Source organism: Arvicola amphibius, chromosome 7 (genome assembly GCF_903992535.2).
Source record: "Arvicola amphibius chromosome 7, mArvAmp1.2, whole genome shotgun sequence".
Classification (NCBI taxonomy): Eukaryota; Metazoa; Chordata; class Mammalia; order Rodentia; family Cricetidae; genus Arvicola; species Arvicola amphibius.
Genome location: NC_052053.1, coordinates 56852011 through 56871156, shown reverse-complemented (window position 1 = coordinate 56871156; position 19146 = coordinate 56852011). Strand labels below are relative to the sequence as shown.

Here is a 19146-nt window from a genome sequence, read left to right as displayed (position 1 = left end):
GTGGCACTAACATTCCCAAAGCGGTAGTCTACATGGACAACACAATCATGTGTGTGCTACCCACAGAGTAGAATTTCTGTCTCTCCTCTCCCCCCAAACAAACAAACTACTACTACCACCACCACAACAAAGAAGCGCATCTTGGTAAAAGTGGGGGCAGGGGTGGGGATGGGGGTTGAGTAAGCTCCAGCAGACAGGCAGTGACTAGAACTAGACAAATGTTCTTACTGCAAAGCCCAAATCACCTCTATTCCTCACTGTACCAATAATGACTTCACTCTCCACAAAATTATGGGCAGAAACAAATACCCACTGAACAGAAGTTGTATCTTGATATATATTACTTATAACCTGTCACAAAGAGAAAGCTGCCAAGACATTAAGGATACACAATTTCACAAACTTATGTGGCACATAAGCAAATTTGAAGGCAGAAATCATAGGATCATCTCAATAAAAGCAGAAAAGGCTTTTTGACAGAGTTTAACATCGCTTCACGATTTAAAAAAATGGCTTTAGTCATTGATCCTGATGTGAGTTAGAGCCCCTGTGCCACATGGTATAGGATGTCAAGTTGTCCTAACTTCACATGCATGCCTTGACATGTATGCATCCTTCCTGCAACAAATGAAAAAAAAAAAAAAAGAATTTAAAAAAAATGCCCCAAAGAAACTTGGAATAGAAAGAACAAACCTCAATATTAAGAAATGTTATATATAACAAACTTATAGTTGACATTATACTAAATGTGAGAAAAAAATGAGAAATAAGATGGGTGCCATTTTTTTCTGTTGTTACATAATATAGTGCTCAAAATCCTACTTAGAGCAGTCACATAAGTGGGGAACAGAAAAGAAGTCAAATTACCTCATTTGCAAATAACAAGATCCTATACTTAAAAGACCCTGAAGACTTCACACAAAAAAATTGTTAAATCTAGCCAGGCAGTGGTAGCACATGTCTTTAATCCCAGCACTTGAAAGGCAGAAGCAGGTGGACCTCTATAGACCAAATTGGTCTATGCAGCAAGTGCCAGGACAGGCTCCAAAGCTACACGGAGAAACCCTGTCTCGAAAATAATAAATAAACAAACAAATAAACAAAGTACATACTCTTAGCAAAGTGGCAGAATATAAAATTAACAAAAATTAGTAACTTTGATATATATATATATATATATATATATAACAAATTTGCCAAATTCCTAACACCTTCTAACCAAAATACCCAATCAGAGATGAATGATCTCTATAATGAACTTTAAAACAAAGCACCATAACAGCTTATCTCAAATTACACTACAGAGCTATAATAACAGCAGCAGTATGGTGCTAGCACAAAATGACACACAGACCAAGAAGTAAACTGCAAGATCTATAAATAAGACCACAAAGCTACGGGCACTTACTTTTTGACAAACGTGCCAAAAACATACATTGGAAAAAAGATCACCTCATCAATAAAGAAACAGGATATCCACATGTAGAGGAATGAAACTAAGGTCCAATCTCTCAGACAGACAGACAGATTAGGTTTATAATCATAATGTATCAAAGACCTTAAACTCTGAAAGTGCTAAGGGGAGTATAAAATAAAGATCTAGGCACAGGTAAAGGCTTTCTGAAATAACTTCAATAGCATAGGAAATAAACATAAGAATGGACAAATGGGGTTGCTTCCACTACACAGCAAAGAAAATCACCATCAAAATGACAGATAAGACAATGTACAGAACAGGAGAAAAATCTTGGCATCACACAGGGAATAATCAATAATTTGTAAAGAACTCGAAAATTTAAACACAAAAAAAAAAATCACTCAGTAAATAGGCTAATGAATTGAATAGACAGTTCTCAAAGGAAAAATATAAATGGCCATAAATTTTTTAAATAATGTTCAATACATCACAGAAAAAGATAACTACACTGAGGTTTCAACTCACCCAAATCAGAAAACAGGACCGGAGATATAAATAAGTGGTAGAGTGTATGCCTAGCATGCCCAAGGCCCTTAGATTTACCAATGTGTATGACCCCACCACCCTAACGACACACACAGAAACAGAAACAACAAATTCTAGCAAGGATGTAGATTAAGAATCCTTATTCATGGGGCCTAAAGAAATGGCTAAGTGGCTGGGAAACTAGCTGCTTTCCTAGAAGACCCAAGTTCAATTCCCAGCACCCATGTGGCAGCTCAAAACTGTCTTTAACTCCAGTTTCAGGGGATCTATAGCACTAAGCATACACATGATGGACATATATGTGCATCCAGGCAAAACATTAAAAGACATAAAATAAGTGTTTTTTTTTAACAAGACGCACCTTCAGTTGCTCCTGGTAGAAATATAAATTTGATAGCCACTATGGAAATCATACCAAGGCTCCTCAAAACACTAGAAGTAAAACTACAATATTAACACAGCTAAACCCAAAGGATTCTAAGTCTATACTACAAAGATACTTGCATATCCATACCTATTGCTGAGGTATCTACAATAGTCAAGACACAGAATGAGACTAGAAGAATAGATAAATGGATAAAGAAAATATGATATACACACAAACATAGACACACATACATGAACAGAGAGAGAGATTGATTTTATTAGGTATAAAGATGATGAAATTTGGCTAGGTGGTGATGGTGCATGCCTTTAATCCCAGCACTCAGGAGGCAGAGACAGGAGAATCTCTGAGTTTGGTCTATAAGAGCTAGTTCAAGGACAGCTAGGACTGTAACAAAGAGAAACCCTGTCTCGATAAACAAAAAAACTACAACAACAAAAACAAAAAGATAATGAAATTATGGTATTTCCAGAAAAATTGGTAGAAATGGAGATGATTATATTATACAAAATAAGACCATTTGAGAGGAGAAAAGTGCCAGCATTGGGTTAGAAGGGATTGGGACAGGGGAGAGGGCAGTGGATTGGGAGAACAAAGTACAATGGCAAACATGTATAAAAATGTCACAATAATCCATGCCATGCAGTGGTGGTGCCTGTGTTTAATCCCAGCACTCGGGAGGCAGAGGAAGGTGGATCTCTGAGTTTAAGGCTAGTCCTGGTCTACTAAGAGAAATTCCAGAACAGCCAGAAACCCTGTCTCAAAAAAACCAAAAGGAAAAATCACAATGAAACCCCTTATTTTATATACCAATTAAAAATATGGTGGGGAGCCGGGAGGTGGTGGCGCACGCCTTGAATCCCAGCACTCAGGAGGCAGAGGCAGGTAGATCTGTGAGTTTGAGGCCAACATGGACAATAAGCTAGTTCCAGGACAGGCTCCAAAGCTACAGAGAAACCCTCACACCCTCTTCTGGGCTCTGTAGAAACCCTCACACATGTGGCATACATTCACAGTTACACAGATAAAAATGTAGTCCTGGTTGGTTTGGAACACACTATATAGACTAAGCCGGCCTAGAACTAACAGGAATCTAATTACCTGCCTTACTTCCCAAGTGTGGGTTTAAAAAAAATAAAATTTAAGGAGACACTAAAATGACAAATAAATAGGATATTTAACTTGAGAATATTACAAAGGTTGCTTCATTCATACCTGAGGAATGATCTTCTTTTTCTTATTATTTGCTGCATTGGGTCCAGAAAACAGCTTCTCCAGAGCAGCAAGTGCTGCACTTGCCTTGGCCACTTTCTTGTTTGGACCTGCACCTCTAAATTTCTGTCCATCTACTTCTACCTGAAATTAAAAGCATAACTTTACAGTAATCTCAGAAAACTTCCTGTACATGTCTTTTAACTTGAAGATAGAGTAGGGCTGGAGAATTAGTTCAGCAGTTAAGAGTACTTGATGCTCTTTTAGAGGACCTATGTTCAATTCTCAGCACTCAGATGTGGCTCACAACTGTCTATAACTCTATTTTCAGGGGATTCAACAGGCAATGATACACATACATACATGCAAGCAAAACATTAGTACATATAAAATAAAATAAATCTAAAAAAATTTTAGGAAGAAAATACTGAAAGTCAAATAGTGCTCTTAATAAAAGCTAACAGAAGTCTAAAATAAAATGCTTTTTGCTATCAGTTCATGTCTGTGAGATAAAAAATAAGGTAGGTATGTATTTAGGTACACACCTCCATTACAAAGCGCTTGTCATGGCTTCCACCTGTCTCTGAGATGAGTTCATACTTGAGACCTCTCCTTTTTTCATTGAGTTCCATTACAGGGTTTTTGCCACTTGCTGTGAGAATAGGACCCTGAGTTCTTACCTAAAAAAGACAGGGAAGATAAGATGGTCAATCAAGACTTCAAAACACCTAATTTCTTTTTAATATAATTATGCTAAAAGTAAATTTATTAATTCTAATTAATAAGTACTAAAATGAATCACCTTTGTATCCTCATGGCGAAACATTATCTAAGGTGATGAAACTCTGTAAGCGGTAATTACAGTAGTCATTTCAACAGCCTGCCTTTCAAGGATTGCCCCCATTCAAAAACACAAGGAACATTGCCACTCACTCCACAGTAGTGCAGGGTGTGAACCGAACTGTGCATGTTCTGAGACTGTAGGTAACTAACAAAGCAGATACAACAACTGGAATTTGCATAATGCCTTGAAGATTCACAATTTCCATCTTGAGGTATGCAAGAAGTAACTCTCAATTTTGGATGTGAAAGATGTTTCTAAACGCCCCTCAGTCCCTCTAAACATATCTGAAAGTGTCTAATATAAAAAACAATAGCCTATAAACTATGGATTTTGAAGCTTAAAACAATAAAAGTACAGTAAAATTGTTACAGAGCAGGTACCTGCTGTAGAAACCTTCTGTTTGGCACTGCTGAGGTGAAACCTCAGCTCATTTTCTAGCCCAAGCAAGCTAGAACTCAATGCTTTTTGCTGTAGTTTTGTTTTTTTTTTCAGACAGGGATTCTCTGCATGGCTTTTGGCTGTCCTGGAACTCACTCTGTAGACCAGGCTGGTCTCAAACTCAGAGATCTGCCTTCCTCTACCTCCTATGATGGAGGAGGGTCATCTGTCTATGTGTTACTTTTATTGGTTAAATAGGACAGAAAATTAGGTATGCAGAGTAGACAGAACAGAATTGTGGGAGAAAGAAAACAGAATCAGTCAGTCGCCATGATTCTCCGACCCGAGACAGACGCAGGTTAAGATCTCTCCTGGTAAGCCACCACCTCATGGTGCTACACAGATTACTAAATATGGGTTAGTCAAGATGTGAGAGTTAGCCAATAATGGGCCAGGCAGTGTTTAAAAGAATAGTATCCGTGTAATTATTTTGTGTAAAGCTAGCCATGCATGCAGGAGCCGGGAGGGAACGCAGGCCACAGCTCCTTCTATGCTCCTAAGCACTGGAATAAAAGATGTACACTACCACTGACCAGTAGAACTCGAGTTTTATATTCTCATTCCTTTGGTTACCACTTTCTGAGAGCTGTGATTACACCCATGTACTGACACACCCATCCACACAAGATTACTTTTAAAGGCAATCAGGACAGTTTCCTTGAAATACATGCACACCTGGTTTTAAAGGGCTCAGTGCCAGACCAATCATGAGTAGCTATCAAGAAAAAAGGGAGAATTAGCAAGTCAAAGGACAGTGTAGTTTGGCAATATGGGGGTAGGGATAAATTACATTATTATTAGAAGGATGGTTCCAAATCACAAAACACTTTTTATGCAAACAAATCTCATCCCCCACCCACACATATACAAATCACCCAACTTTGATCAATTAAGGTAACTTAAAAAAAGAAATAAGAGATCTCTACTCACTGCCACAAAGCATAAATAGTACCCACTACCAAAACTCATGTAGCTGCTATGAGAGAAGCTCACACTGCTCTGTAGTACAAATTCTAATTGATCTTAATAATAAAAACTTGGAGTCAGCTATCAGGGGTGAAAACTGGAAGATCAATCCAGGCAGTGGTAATGAACGCCTTTAATCCCAGCACTCAGCAGGTTCTCTGAGTTCCAGGCCAGCCTGGTCTACAAGAGCAAGGACAGCCTCCAAAGCTACAGAGAAACCCTTTTTTTTTTTTTTTTTTTTTTTTTCGGGGGGGGGGGGGGGGAGTTGGATGGATGGACTGAAAGATCAGAGAAACAGAGCAGCCAGTCACTAGAGAGCTCTTATCTACCAATGCTCAGACGAAGGGGAGATCCTGTCTCTACGAATCCTCAGACTGAATGCTCTCCACCTATCCTCTTTAGCAACCTAGGAGAAACTAGTGTTCTACAGCAGTGTTCTCAATACCAACCAAACCACTTGGCACTGCTCAAACATGTACTTACAACTCCAGGACATGGCAGCTCACCTTCGAATACCTGTTCCCTCCACTCCTGCAGAAGTGTTCTTGCTGCAGTATTCTAATTTTACATGGCTTTAAGTGTATGCACCAGGAACAACCACTCCTTCCAGAAAGACTTCGCATTATTGTACTTACCTGGAGCACCTTACTATGACCCTAGCTTTTTGCTTTTTGCAGTGGTGCATTTTCAGGACACAATGGTTGCAGCACATCGAGCTAAGCAATTACTGACAGGGATTTACAGACTTGAGTCCTTAACAATTACTTACTCTTGTAACTGAGGCAGCAACTTTGTGATTTTGTTTTCTTTTTTCTGATTTAATTTTATTGATTTTGATTGAGCTCTACATTTTTCTGTTCCCCTTTCTGCCTCTCCCCTCCCTTCAAGCTTCTCCCAAACTCCCCATGCTCCCAATTTACTCAGGAGTTCTTGTCTTTTTCTACTTCCCATGTAGATTCTATCTATGTATGTCTCTCTTTAGGGTCCTCATTGTTGTCTAAATTCTCTGGGATTGTAATTTGTGGGCTGGTTTTCTTTGCTTTCTGTTTAAAATGAGTGAGTACATGTGATTATTTGTCCTTCTGGGTTTGGGTTACCTAATTCAAAATGATGTTTTCTAGCTCCATCCAATTTCCTGCAAAATTCAGATGTCATTTTTTTTTTCCTGCTGAATTCGAGGGGCATATACGTTGTTTCTAGGTTCTGGCTATGACAAACAATACTGCTATGAACATAGTTGAGCACATGTCCTTGTGGCATGATTGAGCATCCTTTGGGTGTATACCCAAAAGTGGTATTACTGGGCACTTGAGGAAGGTTATTTCCTAATTTTCTGAGAAATCACCACACAGATCTCCAAAGGGGCTGTACCAGCTTGCATTCCTACCAGCAATACAGAAGTGTTCCCTTTACCCCACAACCTCTCCAGCATAAGTTGTCATCAGTGTTTTTTATCTTGGACGTTCTTATAAGTGTAAGATGAAATCTCAAGAGTTGTATTGATTTGCATTTCTCTGGTGACTAAGGATGTTAAGCATTTCCTTAAGTGTCTTTTCAGCCATTTTAGATTCCACGGTTGAGGTCTGTACTCAATTTTTTTATTGGATGATTTGTTCTTTTTGATGACCAATGTCTTGAATTGTTTGTATATTTTAGAGATAAGACCTGTCTGATGTGGGGTTGGTGAAGATCTTTTCCCATTCTGTAGGCTGTCATTTTGTCTTATTGGCCATGTCCTTTGCTTTCCAGAAGCTTTTCAATTTCAGAAGGTCACATTTATTAATTGTTTCTGTTTTCGAGTATACTTCCCACTTTCTCTTCTATGAGGTTGAATGTGGCTGGCTTTATGTTGAGGTCTTTGATCCATTTGGACTTGAGTTTTGTGCATGGTGATAGATATGGGTCTATTTTCATTCTTCTAAATGTTGATATCCAGTCATGCCAGCACCATTTGTTAAATATGCTTTTTCCCCATTTGATTTTTTTTTTTTTTGCTTCTTTGTCAAAAATCAGGTGTTTGAAAGTGTGTGGATTAGTATCTGAGTGTTCGATTCAGTTCCATTGGTCCTCTTGTCTGTTTTTATGCTAATACCAGGCTGTTTTCAGTACTGTAGCTCTGTAGTAGACTTTGAAGTCAGGGATTGTGATGCCTCCAGTTCTTTTATTGTACAGGATTGCTTTAGCTATCCTGGGTTTTTTGCATTTCCATATGAAGTTGAGTTCTTTCGACGTCTGTGAAGAATTTTTCTGGGATTTTTCTGGGTATTGCATTGAATCTTTAGATTGCTTTTAGTAAGATTGCCATTTTTACTATGTTAATTCTACCTACCAAAGAGCATGGGAGATCTTTCCAATTTCTGGTGTCTTCAATTTCTTTCTTCAAAGATTTAAAGTTCTTGTCATACAAGTCTTCCACTTGTTTGGTTAGAGTTACTCTGAGATATTTTATGCTATTTGTGGCTATTATGAAGGGGGTAGATTCTCTGATTTCTTCCCCAGACCTTTTACCATCTGTGTACAGGAGGGCTATTGATTTTTTTGAGTTAATCTTGTTTCCTGCTACATTTCTGAAAGTGTTTCTGAGTTGTAGAAGTTCCTTGGTAGAATTTTTGGGGTTACTTATGTAAACAATCATATCATCAGTAAACAGTGAGAGTTTGACTTCTTTCCCGATATGTATCCTCTTGATCTCCTTTTCTTGTCTTAATGCTCTAGCAAGGACATCAAGAACTATACTGAATAAATATGGAGAGAGAGGACAACCTCCAAGGCTGCTCAGGACACGTCACACAACAGTTCTGAGTCAATCAACCATCCTGTCTTTCTTCAAACTGGCTGACCCTCAATTGGGGAAGAAGATCTTCAGGAGCTTTAAAACCCCTAGAGAAGAGACTGGGATTCTCAGCTTTCTGAGTCCTCCCTCTGCTTTGCAGAGTCTTTTTCTCTGTACACTCCATGTCTGCTATGTGTGTTTCCTCTCCCCAAATAAACACCTTTCTTCAAAAAAGTAAAATAAATGTGAGTTTCTGCTATTATTCCAAAGCCAGTTCTTCAGAGGGAATGCAACCAACATGGGTTCCTCTCAATGTACTACACATAATCAGTACTTAGATTCATCCCATTCTATTATTGGATCACTAGTGCATAGTCTGATTCCTTTTTTTTTTTATTCTTTACACTTTTTTATTATAATATTTATTTGTTTACTATGTATACAGTATACTTCCTGCAGGCCTCATTACAGATGGTTGTGAGCTACCATGTGGTTGCTGGGAATTGAACTCAGGACCTTTGGAAGAGCAGGCAATGCTCTTACCCACTGAGCCAGCTCTCCAGCCCCCCCTTTCCATAGTCTGATTCTTAAATACACAGTGGGCAGTCTACACCCTCCTGTAAGGATGTACAAATTAAATGGTGAACTTATCCTCATGTGCCCCTGCTTAGCACACACTTCAGAAAATTCTGTTTCCTCCACTAAATTTTTTAGGTTTTGTCCTTCAGTTAGTACTGATAGTCCTTTTAGAAGTATCTTCCATGTTTAGTAGGCTTCTTAAATTAGCATATATTTTTTTCTACAGGTATTGTGACATTCTTTTTAGGAGGTCAATAAAAGAAGATCAAGATGTACAACTATTTGAAAATATGGCTGTCATCATACATATATTCAGAAATATCTCTGGGCAAAATTAAGGTAGAGAGCCATGTAGGAAGATAAGGCCTACAGGCAGAGAGGTGAGTCAACCTGGAGTCTGCCTGAAAGCCTAGCAACAGGTGCTGTCAGAGGTCCTGATTATGCCTAGCCAATGAGGGGTGACCACTCGTCAACAAAATCAGACCTCAGTTTGGGTGCTAGGAGGAGGGTATACAAGGCTCTCCCCACTGCCGAATAAATGAGTCTGCTGTTTGTCGTTTACCTAACTCTAGCTGTCTATATTGTTGACACTGCGCCTTTTCACCCACTCCCTTGAGGGACCAGTTAGGATCCAGAAACAAAGCCAAATGTTGTGACAATACTCCTGTAATCAGAGCACTTGGAAGGTAGAAGCAGGAGTTCAATGTCAACATCAACTATATAGCCAGTGTGGACTACTAGAAGCTCAGTCGCAAAAACAAACAAAACAGCCCAGGCGATGGTGGCAGACGCCTTTAATCCCAGTACTTGGGAGGCAGAGGCAGGCAGATCTCTGTGAGTTTGAGGTCAGCCTCAAACTATAGGAGCTAGTTCCAGGACAGGATCCAAAGCTACAGAGAACCCCTGTCTCGAAAAACCAAAGGAAAAGAAAACAAAACAAAGCAAAGTAATCAAGTAGAGAGCTACAGCTGTGGCTCAGTGGTAAAGTGCTTGCCTACAAAGTCTAGGGTTTGATACTCAGTACCACTCAAACTATTAGTAATATATGCCTCTGTGAGACACTTACTCTTTTCCACATCTCTAAGATTTCCACAGCACTCACACTATATTCTACAGAAGAAAAGAACACAAGTATACCTCTAAGGTACTGGAGGTCTCAGTTGTAGAATTTCCAGTATTATTGCTTGAGTTTGAAGACACTGTTTCATTTTTGCTTTCATTATCTGATTTTTCATCGGAGCTCATACATTCAATATCTGCATCAAAACCTGTTGGGTATCCCATTGCCTGTAAAACCTGTACAAATCCCATTAAAACATGTTTATTCAGTTACTAAAGATCAACAATGACAGCTGAAATTCTGATGTAAAAAGGTTTCAGAATCTGTAACATTTAGTTTTCAGAAACACCTGTGAAGAACAAGATTGTACTACACCTATGAATCCTCGGTTCAGTCCATCCCATGTACCAGGGTATCACTGAATGAGAATGGGAAAGCTTCCTCAGAGTACCTAGCTCAAAGACTTCAGAAATGCAAGTCTAAAATTACTGCTAGTTCATTTAATTAGGAGGTGAATGATAACGAGAACATACAGCACTGTCAAGCTTATCCAATGGAGGGGGGAGATGGCATTCAAATAGCACCCAAAAAAGGAAATGAAACTAGAAAGAAAAAAAGACCTTAAAGTCTACTCTTATCACTCTCCTCTGGTCTTCAATCTCTCCATCTATAAAGCAGAAGAATGGATCAACTCACCTTTAAATTCTGTGACAACTATTGAGAAATTGGCCAAGGGACAGAATCCAAAGTTGTTTTTGTTGTTGCTTTATTCTGTTCGTATTTGGTTGGTTTTACTTTGTGTTTTACCTTCAAATTGGTTTGCCAATAGAGCCACAATTTCCAGATTTGTTTATGTGTCTCCTCAAGGCTTCATAGCTACAAAGCTTTTGCAATATTGCCTATGTGGGCTTTTGTGCAAGAAGGTATGTGCAAGCACATGTACATCATCTTTGACCACTCCTTACAGATTACACTGTTTTTACAGTAAACAAGACAATGAATTCACTAGTATCTTAAAACTCTTCAAAAGTAGATTAAATGAGTTACTGACTAAACTTTTTTTTACTTTATTTTTAAGTGAAAGAGAGTGATAAGGATCAAACTCAAGGTTTTGCCAGGATGAGTACGTGCCCACCCCTGAGCTATTCTCTCAGCCTTTAATTAAAACAATATGCCCATGGATATAGGAGTAAAGATCTAAAAGATCAGTTTTTAGTTGCTGGAATATATAAGCAAAGTCATTTCTCCATTTTACCTATTGTAATTAATAGGTGACTCAAAATGATATTACAAGTGGTCAAATTTTAAAAAAAGTCTTTGCAGAAAATGACAGCTATATAAAAGATTTTACCAATATAAACAAAACAGTAATCCCGCCAAAAACAAAAGAAGGGGCTTAAGTTGAACTCTGTGCAAAGAAATTAACTCATCCAATTCATACGGAGAATCTGGCATTCTCATCATAAATAAATTCCTTAAGTTTATTTAGCCATAAAGTCAAGAACCCCTTTTAACATCTTAAGTTCTAAAAGTACTCAGACAGCACTTTACACTAAGTACACTAACATCACTTGGCTAGTACATCAATATTTCATAAAGAAAACACCTGCTCCCATGAGTTCTGAAAATAATGTTCTCCCCCTGAATAATCTCACCCAGGACAAGAGATACGGGTATAAAACTAACATTAATAATGCCCACCACAAGTCAAAGTCAAGCATCACCAACAATGGGGCTTGTCTCTTCTATTACAAAGACACAGAGGGATGTGGCTTGGAATTCGGGTACTGGCCTAAGTTCAAATCTCAGCATCACAGCAGGGGAGAGAAGGTTTCTCAATTTAATAGCAATTGAAACCTCAATGATAATCACTGAATACCACTTCTTCCTTTGCTCTTCTCACTTGTCCTAAGCCATTTATTTGTTAACACAAGTTACAATTTATAAAAGTGGTGTATTATCTCTTGAGAGATACAATATCCGCTTTCAAGATAAATAGATACCTAATAACTACTTTTAATAACAGAGGCTGGAGAGACCTTCAGCCATTAAAAGCATTAGTTGATCTTGCAGCGGACCTGGGTTAAGTTCCCATCAACCATGTGGTGGTTCACAACCACCTGTAACTCCAATTCCAAGGGACCCAGCACTTTTTTCTGACCACTGTGGGCACAGCACACATACACAGTGAAGGCAAAACACTTATACACATATAAAAATAAATAAATCTTTAAAATAGCTAATAAAAGGTAGAAACATAGCTCCAAAGTGGAATTCTTGCCTGGCATACATGAAGTCAAACAGGTAAATGTCCTTGAATTTTGGAACTGTACGTTTAAATAAAAATAAATCTCAGGAAAAAATATACACTTTCTGCACTTAAATGTAAAAACTGCTACTATTATTTCTAACTGTCAGAATTAAGGATGTTTCATTCTAAACTATAACAAACATACATGACAACTAAAAAGAGAAAGAAACGCCAACTTTTAAAAAACAAAGCCAGATGTAAAATAAAAGCTACCTAGAAAGCTTGTACTAGGCACGATGGAGGACACAAGTACTTGCTGCCAGATCTGATAACTGAAGTTTGATCCATGGATCCCGTAAGATAGAACGAGAGAACAGACTCCCACACGCTGTCCTGACAGTCACATTCACACTCATTCCATCACAATGTACACTCTTCCCCAATACATACATACACACACACACACACACACACACACACACACACACGCGCGCGCGCGCGCATTAAAAACATTAACATTAAAATTTGAAAACCTTGGAAAGACCTCTTTGCCTCAATACAGCAAGCAAACTCTAGAACATAGCTACATAGTACACAAACTGGTATAAGAATGGGAAGACACAGAATGGACCACAGGCTACTTCTGACTACACCTTCATATAACACTGTTGAATAATCACCATAAGCCAAACAAATTATCCACAGAGGAGCATCCAGAGCTCCAAAGCCAATTTATTCAGTTATTTCACCTTTCCTGAGTGGATCAGCAATCTAGTTGAGTGACTGCTAAAAATGGGCAAATCTCATCTCTTCACAAAGTTCAGGTATACTACTCAACTGCACATTCTACCTGAACTGCAACAAAGACAAAAAAGAAAAAGGAGAAAAAGAGAAAAAGCATGACAGCCATCTACTTCTGAAACATCTAAAAAGGATGTTTAGTGTGGGACAATGCTCCGTATTCTGTCAATTATGTTTTAAATAAACGCTGATTGGCCAGTAGCCAGGCAGGAAGTATAGGCGAGACAACCAGACAGGAAGTAGAGGCGGGGCAATGAGAACAGGAGAATTCTGGGAAGAGGAAAGCCCATTCCTCAGGAGTCCTGGCCCAGCCACAGAAGAAGCAAGATGTGACTGCCTCGCTGAAAAAGGTACTGAGCCATGTGACTAACGTAGACAAGAATAATGGGCTAATATACATTATAAGAGTTAATAAGAAGCCTGAGCTAATGGGCCAATCAGTTTATAACTAATATAGACCTCTGTGTGATTTCTTTGGTACTTAACAACTGAGGGAACCAGGCAGGACAGAAACCTCAGACAACAGATGTTAACTTGCTCCTCTGACCCAATTCCATTAGAATTATAACTAATGCCTCAGATGTGTGCTTATATACCTTTGGAATATAAGAAAGCAAACTGAGAAACTCTAAGTATATAAGCCCCCTCCCCCTATTTATCAAAATTTAGGTTAAAATAATCCATCATGGTATAATATTGTTATACTGCATCAAATAAATATAGCATCTAATTCACGACATAAAAAAATTTAACTACAAGTTGCTATGAGAAAAAGTAAAAGAAGTATAAAGTAAAAGAAGACAATCCATTAAGGATAACTGGTTTCCTATTTTATAAAGATCTACCCAAGAAGAAATGCCCACCTGAATCTTATACAACCACAACTGTGACTCTCAGAAATCAACTGACTTTTTATGTCACAGATAGTTTATTTCACAAGATTTTTGTCTCACTGGCTACAGAATTTAGCTTTAAACTTGCAGTTCATTCTCAGGGTATGCAGTACAGTTCATTTGCGATGGTGAATTTTGTTTTGGTTTTGTCTTCTTTACACAAGTTTGGGTCATCTGGGAAGAAAAAACCTCAATTTAAAAAATGCCCCTAGAGAGAGACCATCTTTGTGAGTTCGAGGCCAGTCTGGTCTACAGAGCTAAGTTCCAGGACTGGCTCCAAAAAGCTACAGAGAAACCTTGTCTCAAAAGACAAAAAGAGGCCGGGCAGTGGTGGTGCACGCCTTTAATCCCAGGAGGCAGAGGCAGATGGATCTCTGTGAGTTCAAGGCCAGCCTAGTCTACAAGAGCTAGTTTTAGGACAGGCTTCAAAGCTATAGAGAAACCCTGTCTTGGAAAACAAAAAAAGAAAGAGAAAATGCCTCCATAAGATTGGCCTGTCAGCAAGTCTGTGAAGCTTTTTTTTAACTGATGGATGTGGGAGGGTCTAGCCCACTTGCGGGCAATGCCACCCCTGGGATATATAAGAAAGCAAACTGAGAAAGCCACAGGGAGCAAACCAGTAAGCAGATTTTCCTCCATGGCCTACTTATGCTTCACTTCTTCTCTCCAGGTTTCCTGTCGTCCCTTCAAGATGAACTGTGTATAAGATGTAAGCTTCTCCTGCCCACACTGATCTTTATCACAGCAATAGAAAACAACTGAAGCAGTTATTAAACTCTGTTTTTTTAAGTCTTTTAAGTCTTGGGTTCAATTTACAATCTCATTTTAAACTCATATCCTCATTATACTTAAACACCCAACTTATAAACAAAGCAGACTATACACTGTCTGGTATCTTTATCACTTTGTTACTATTTTTCTGTATAGTTCTAATCACTAACATAACATACACTTTCCATATATGCATTATTTATATCTCCATCCTATCCACACTAAGCTCCATAAACTCTTCTTACCTTAGCATATAGCATACTGCTTTAGCAAATGTAATATCCATGAAAACAGACTAATTCTATTTTATACCATATATTCTTAATCACAGAATAAATAAAAATCAGACTTCATTGTACATAAATGATCTGGGACATTTTGGCATTAATCTACAACATATCATATTTATTTATTGAGATATTTCATTATTTGGGCATTATCTACTTACACAATTGATCATTCAAAATATCTTCATTATTATTCCCTATAAAAAAAAATTCTCAAGAACAAAGCATCACCAAAAACAGTGTACCATGTATAAATATTATCTTTGCCTTAGAAATGCTAGTGATATATTTTCTATATTTTCTAAATTGCATACAATCAACATATGTCACAACAACAACAAATGTGATGTGATGAAAGAAGTTTCTATGTTACTGTCCTTAAAGTCTTATACACACAAGCCCTTTATCTGAACAAAACAAAGGAAGCACTGGCAAGTAAAAGAATACTGTACCTTCACTGCTACGTGAAGTTTTGCTGTTTTCTTGGATGGTCCTGAGGCTTCATATGTTGTACCATCCACATCTACAGACATTGTGAAGACTGGGGCATGGACCGGGCCAGATTGTGACAAAAGCTTATATTGAAGCCCAGGCCTGATCTGATTTAATCTCATTAGTGCATTCATAAGGTCTATTGCTTTACTATCCAGAACTATGAGAGAAAGAGAAATTAGAACAGAAATTAATTAGCAAGACATTTTGCTTCAAATTATACATCTGTAGCTTCCATTAACCATGTAATGACCTAGAAAGATGGGTCAGCACATAAGAAAGAACACTTGCTCTTGCAAAGACATGGGTTCAGTTCCCAGCATTCACACACATGGTGGTTCACTGCCACCTGTTACCTCCACCTGTTACACCTTCTAGGGTGGTGTGGGATAATTCTGTATTCTGTCCATTATGTTTTAAATAAATGCTGATTGGCCAGTAGCCAGGCAGGAAGTATAGGCGGGACAATCAGACAGGAAGTTGAGGCGGGGCAAAGAGAACAGGAGAAATCTGGGAAGGAGGAAGCCCATTTCTTCCCCAGTCCTACCCAGACGCCAAAGAAGATGTGATCTACCCCGATGAAAAAGGTACTGAGCCATGTGGCTAACATAGATAAGAATAATGGGTTAATTAATATAAGTTATAAGGGTTAATAAGAAGCCTGAGCTAATGGGCCAATCAGTTTATCATTAATATAGATTGCTGTGTAATTTCTTTGAGATTTACTGGCTGTGGGACCTGTTGGGAGGACAGAAACCCCCAACAAGCAGGTCCTCATGTTACACTAGTGTACTTCATGCCCTCTTCTGACTTCTGCAGGCACCAGGCATGCACATGATACAAATATATACATGCAAGCAAAACATTCATAGACATAAAATAAGCAATGTTTTTAAATATCTCATATGTTTACAAAAATGAGAATTTTAAAATACAAATACACATTCACTCCATGAGAAAGTAATCTTTGAATTTCTTACACTAATAGGATGGTAAAAATAATGTCCCAATAATTTCTATTTGTCAGCATTGATGTCTTAAGCAATGAAACTTAGAAACTCAAAGTTCTTCTATTACCAATTTTGTCAGCTCAGGTCTATTCTTAAAATTCTAATTCAAGTCAATGAAACTCTTCATTTCTTATTTTTCTAAAGTTATAAACCTTCTCTAGTTCCCACAATAAGAATAAGAATTTACATACTTTTCCTTAAATTTCGTTTCATCTTCTTATTGGGATCTTTATCATCCCCTAATCCATCTTCAAACGGCCTCTTTAGAGCTGAAGCTCCAACACCTAAAAATAATTTTGAAATCTTCACTGTCAGTTAAAACGAGGATTCTTTTAATGTTTTAGTGGGAAAAAAAATCTCAAAAATATCACACAAGTTTTTCAACAACCAATTAAAACACCATACTTATAATCTAGAATATGCAATGTTCTTTTGAAAACATTTATTATCATTTTTGCAAATACCTATTCTACATTTATTCAGGTATATACATGTCTATGTCTATGCTATGGTCTGGATGCTTCTGTCCTAAAATTCATATGCTAAATCTTAATTCCCTATGGAAAGATGTTGAGAGAGGTTATGTGAGAAACAAATCCTAATGAACATTAATTAAGAGTTGTAAAATACACCTGAAAGAGAATCCCTCTTCCATAATAAGAAGACATATAGCAGGCAGTATCTTTTGGGAAGCAGAGGAAGGTAGATCTGAAGTCAAGAGTGGTCTCCAGAGCAAGTTCCAGGACAGCCAGGGCCACACAGGAAACCCTATTGAAGAAGAAAGAGGAAAGAGGAAAGAGGAGGAGGGGGGGAGGGGGAGGAGAGAAAGAAGAGAAAGAAGAGGAGGGGGAGGGGGGGGAGGAGGAGGAAGAGGAGGAAGAGGGGGAAGAGGGGGAAGAAGAGGAGGAGGAGAGGGAGGGGGAAGAGGAGGAAGAGGAGGAAGAGGAAGAGGAGGAAGAAGAGGAAGAAGAGGAGGGAGAGGGAGGAGGTGAGGTGAAGGAGGGGGAGGAGGAAGAGGAGAAAGAGGAGGAGGGGGAGGGGGAGGTGAGGGGAAGGAGGGGGAGGAGGGGAGGAAGAAATGGACTATTATCAAGTGTTGGGTGATGGTAGCACACACCTTTGAGCTTAACATTCCAGTGGCAAAGGCAGAGGCAGGCAGATCTCTCTACATCTAAGGATAGCCTGGTCTACATAGTAAATTCCAGGACAGCAGGGACTATGCAGAGACAGACACACTGTCTGAAAATACCAGAAGGAAAATAAAAGGGCCATTACCAGACACCCCACCTCCACCTTGTCTTCTACTTTATAAAGTATTTTAACATGAGACTTAGAAACAACATAATGGAAAGGAACCTAAAAAAAAAAAAAAAAGTTAGATTAAGCAACCAGTCAGCAATACTCCCAGGCTTAAGGTGGGAGCTTTGCGGCCCAAGTTTCAAAGGAGAAGAAGTCATTTGCCTGTTCAAGTACATTAATGGAATTCCATCTTCAACTTAAAAACTAGTTCACGGGACTTTTCCTAAGAAAAACTATGTTCAAGATATTCATGCCCACAGTGAAATTCTTTATTTTCTCACTATCAAGATTTATTGTCCCTTGGCATGAACAGTTCAGCAATTGCTTGAGTCAGTATTTTCCAGTCAGGTCAATCTTGATGTTCTCCAACAAGTACCTAGCACTGTTTTGTTTGCATAGTTTTAAGTATATCAGTCTTCTAGAATACAATATTTAAGAGATAAAAGCTTTAAAAAAAAGAACTATGTTTATTCAATCATTGCTCCACTCATTCTTTACATTAAAAGCAGTTCCCTAACTGACTAGAAAGTATAAGTGGGTTAAGTAGATTTATATATGACAGCTATATGGATAAGATTCTGTGGCTTATTTTATTAGTCCTGTCATTGGAAAAGAAATAAAATATCTGGGGCTAGTCACAGAATCAGAGAAAACATGGGATTACATTTATAAATAGCAAGACATTTTAACCTTCATGGTCTGGTAATGAGAAGAGATCACTTCTGAGGTTTGGCATGATCCTTAGACCTTTATGTGTAACAACTTTATTTTCACAAGCACTTTATTGTTCCCATTATAAACTCATATATACATCTATTCAATAACCATTTTCAAAATTTACTACTTACAGGCAAAGTAACAATGTAACAGGGACAAACAGTACAGCTATTCTCAAACAGCTTAGTCACAAATGGTGGAGACTAATTACAACATACCATATAACAGTGAGGCAGGCCACACAAGAGTTTCAGGACCTATACCCCCAATTTGGCTTTGGTTATGTCAGATTCCACGCACATATGCACACATACACATTTTAATAATGCACTTTAACTTGCACATAATATGTATACATATGCATCTCAAAACAATGCACTTAGAAATTTCAGAATGCCCTCATTC

General features: G+C 38.2%; 1 protein-coding gene across 9 annotated transcripts in view; it reads right to left on the bottom strand.

The window, feature by feature from the left end:
• LOC119818587 (spermatid perinuclear RNA binding protein) overlaps nt 1-19146 on the bottom strand; it is a 139598-nt gene that overhangs the window by 25289 nt on the left and 95163 nt on the right. For all 9 annotated transcript variants that reach the window (XR_005286163.1, XM_038336132.1, XM_038336133.1 and 6 more), the window contains 5 exons: nt 16917-17009; nt 15676-15875; nt 10298-10456; nt 4106-4240; nt 3564-3704 (listed from right to left, as the gene is read on the bottom strand). Coding sequence is in view for 8 of the 9 variants with exons in the window: in XM_038336132.1 (XP_038192060.1) it covers nt 3564-3704; nt 4106-4240; nt 10298-10456; nt 15676-15875; nt 16917-17009 (728 nt within the window). In the remaining variant the exon portion in view is untranslated. The remainder of the gene's footprint in view (nt 1-3563; nt 3705-4105; nt 4241-10297; nt 10457-15675; nt 15876-16916; nt 17010-19146) is intronic.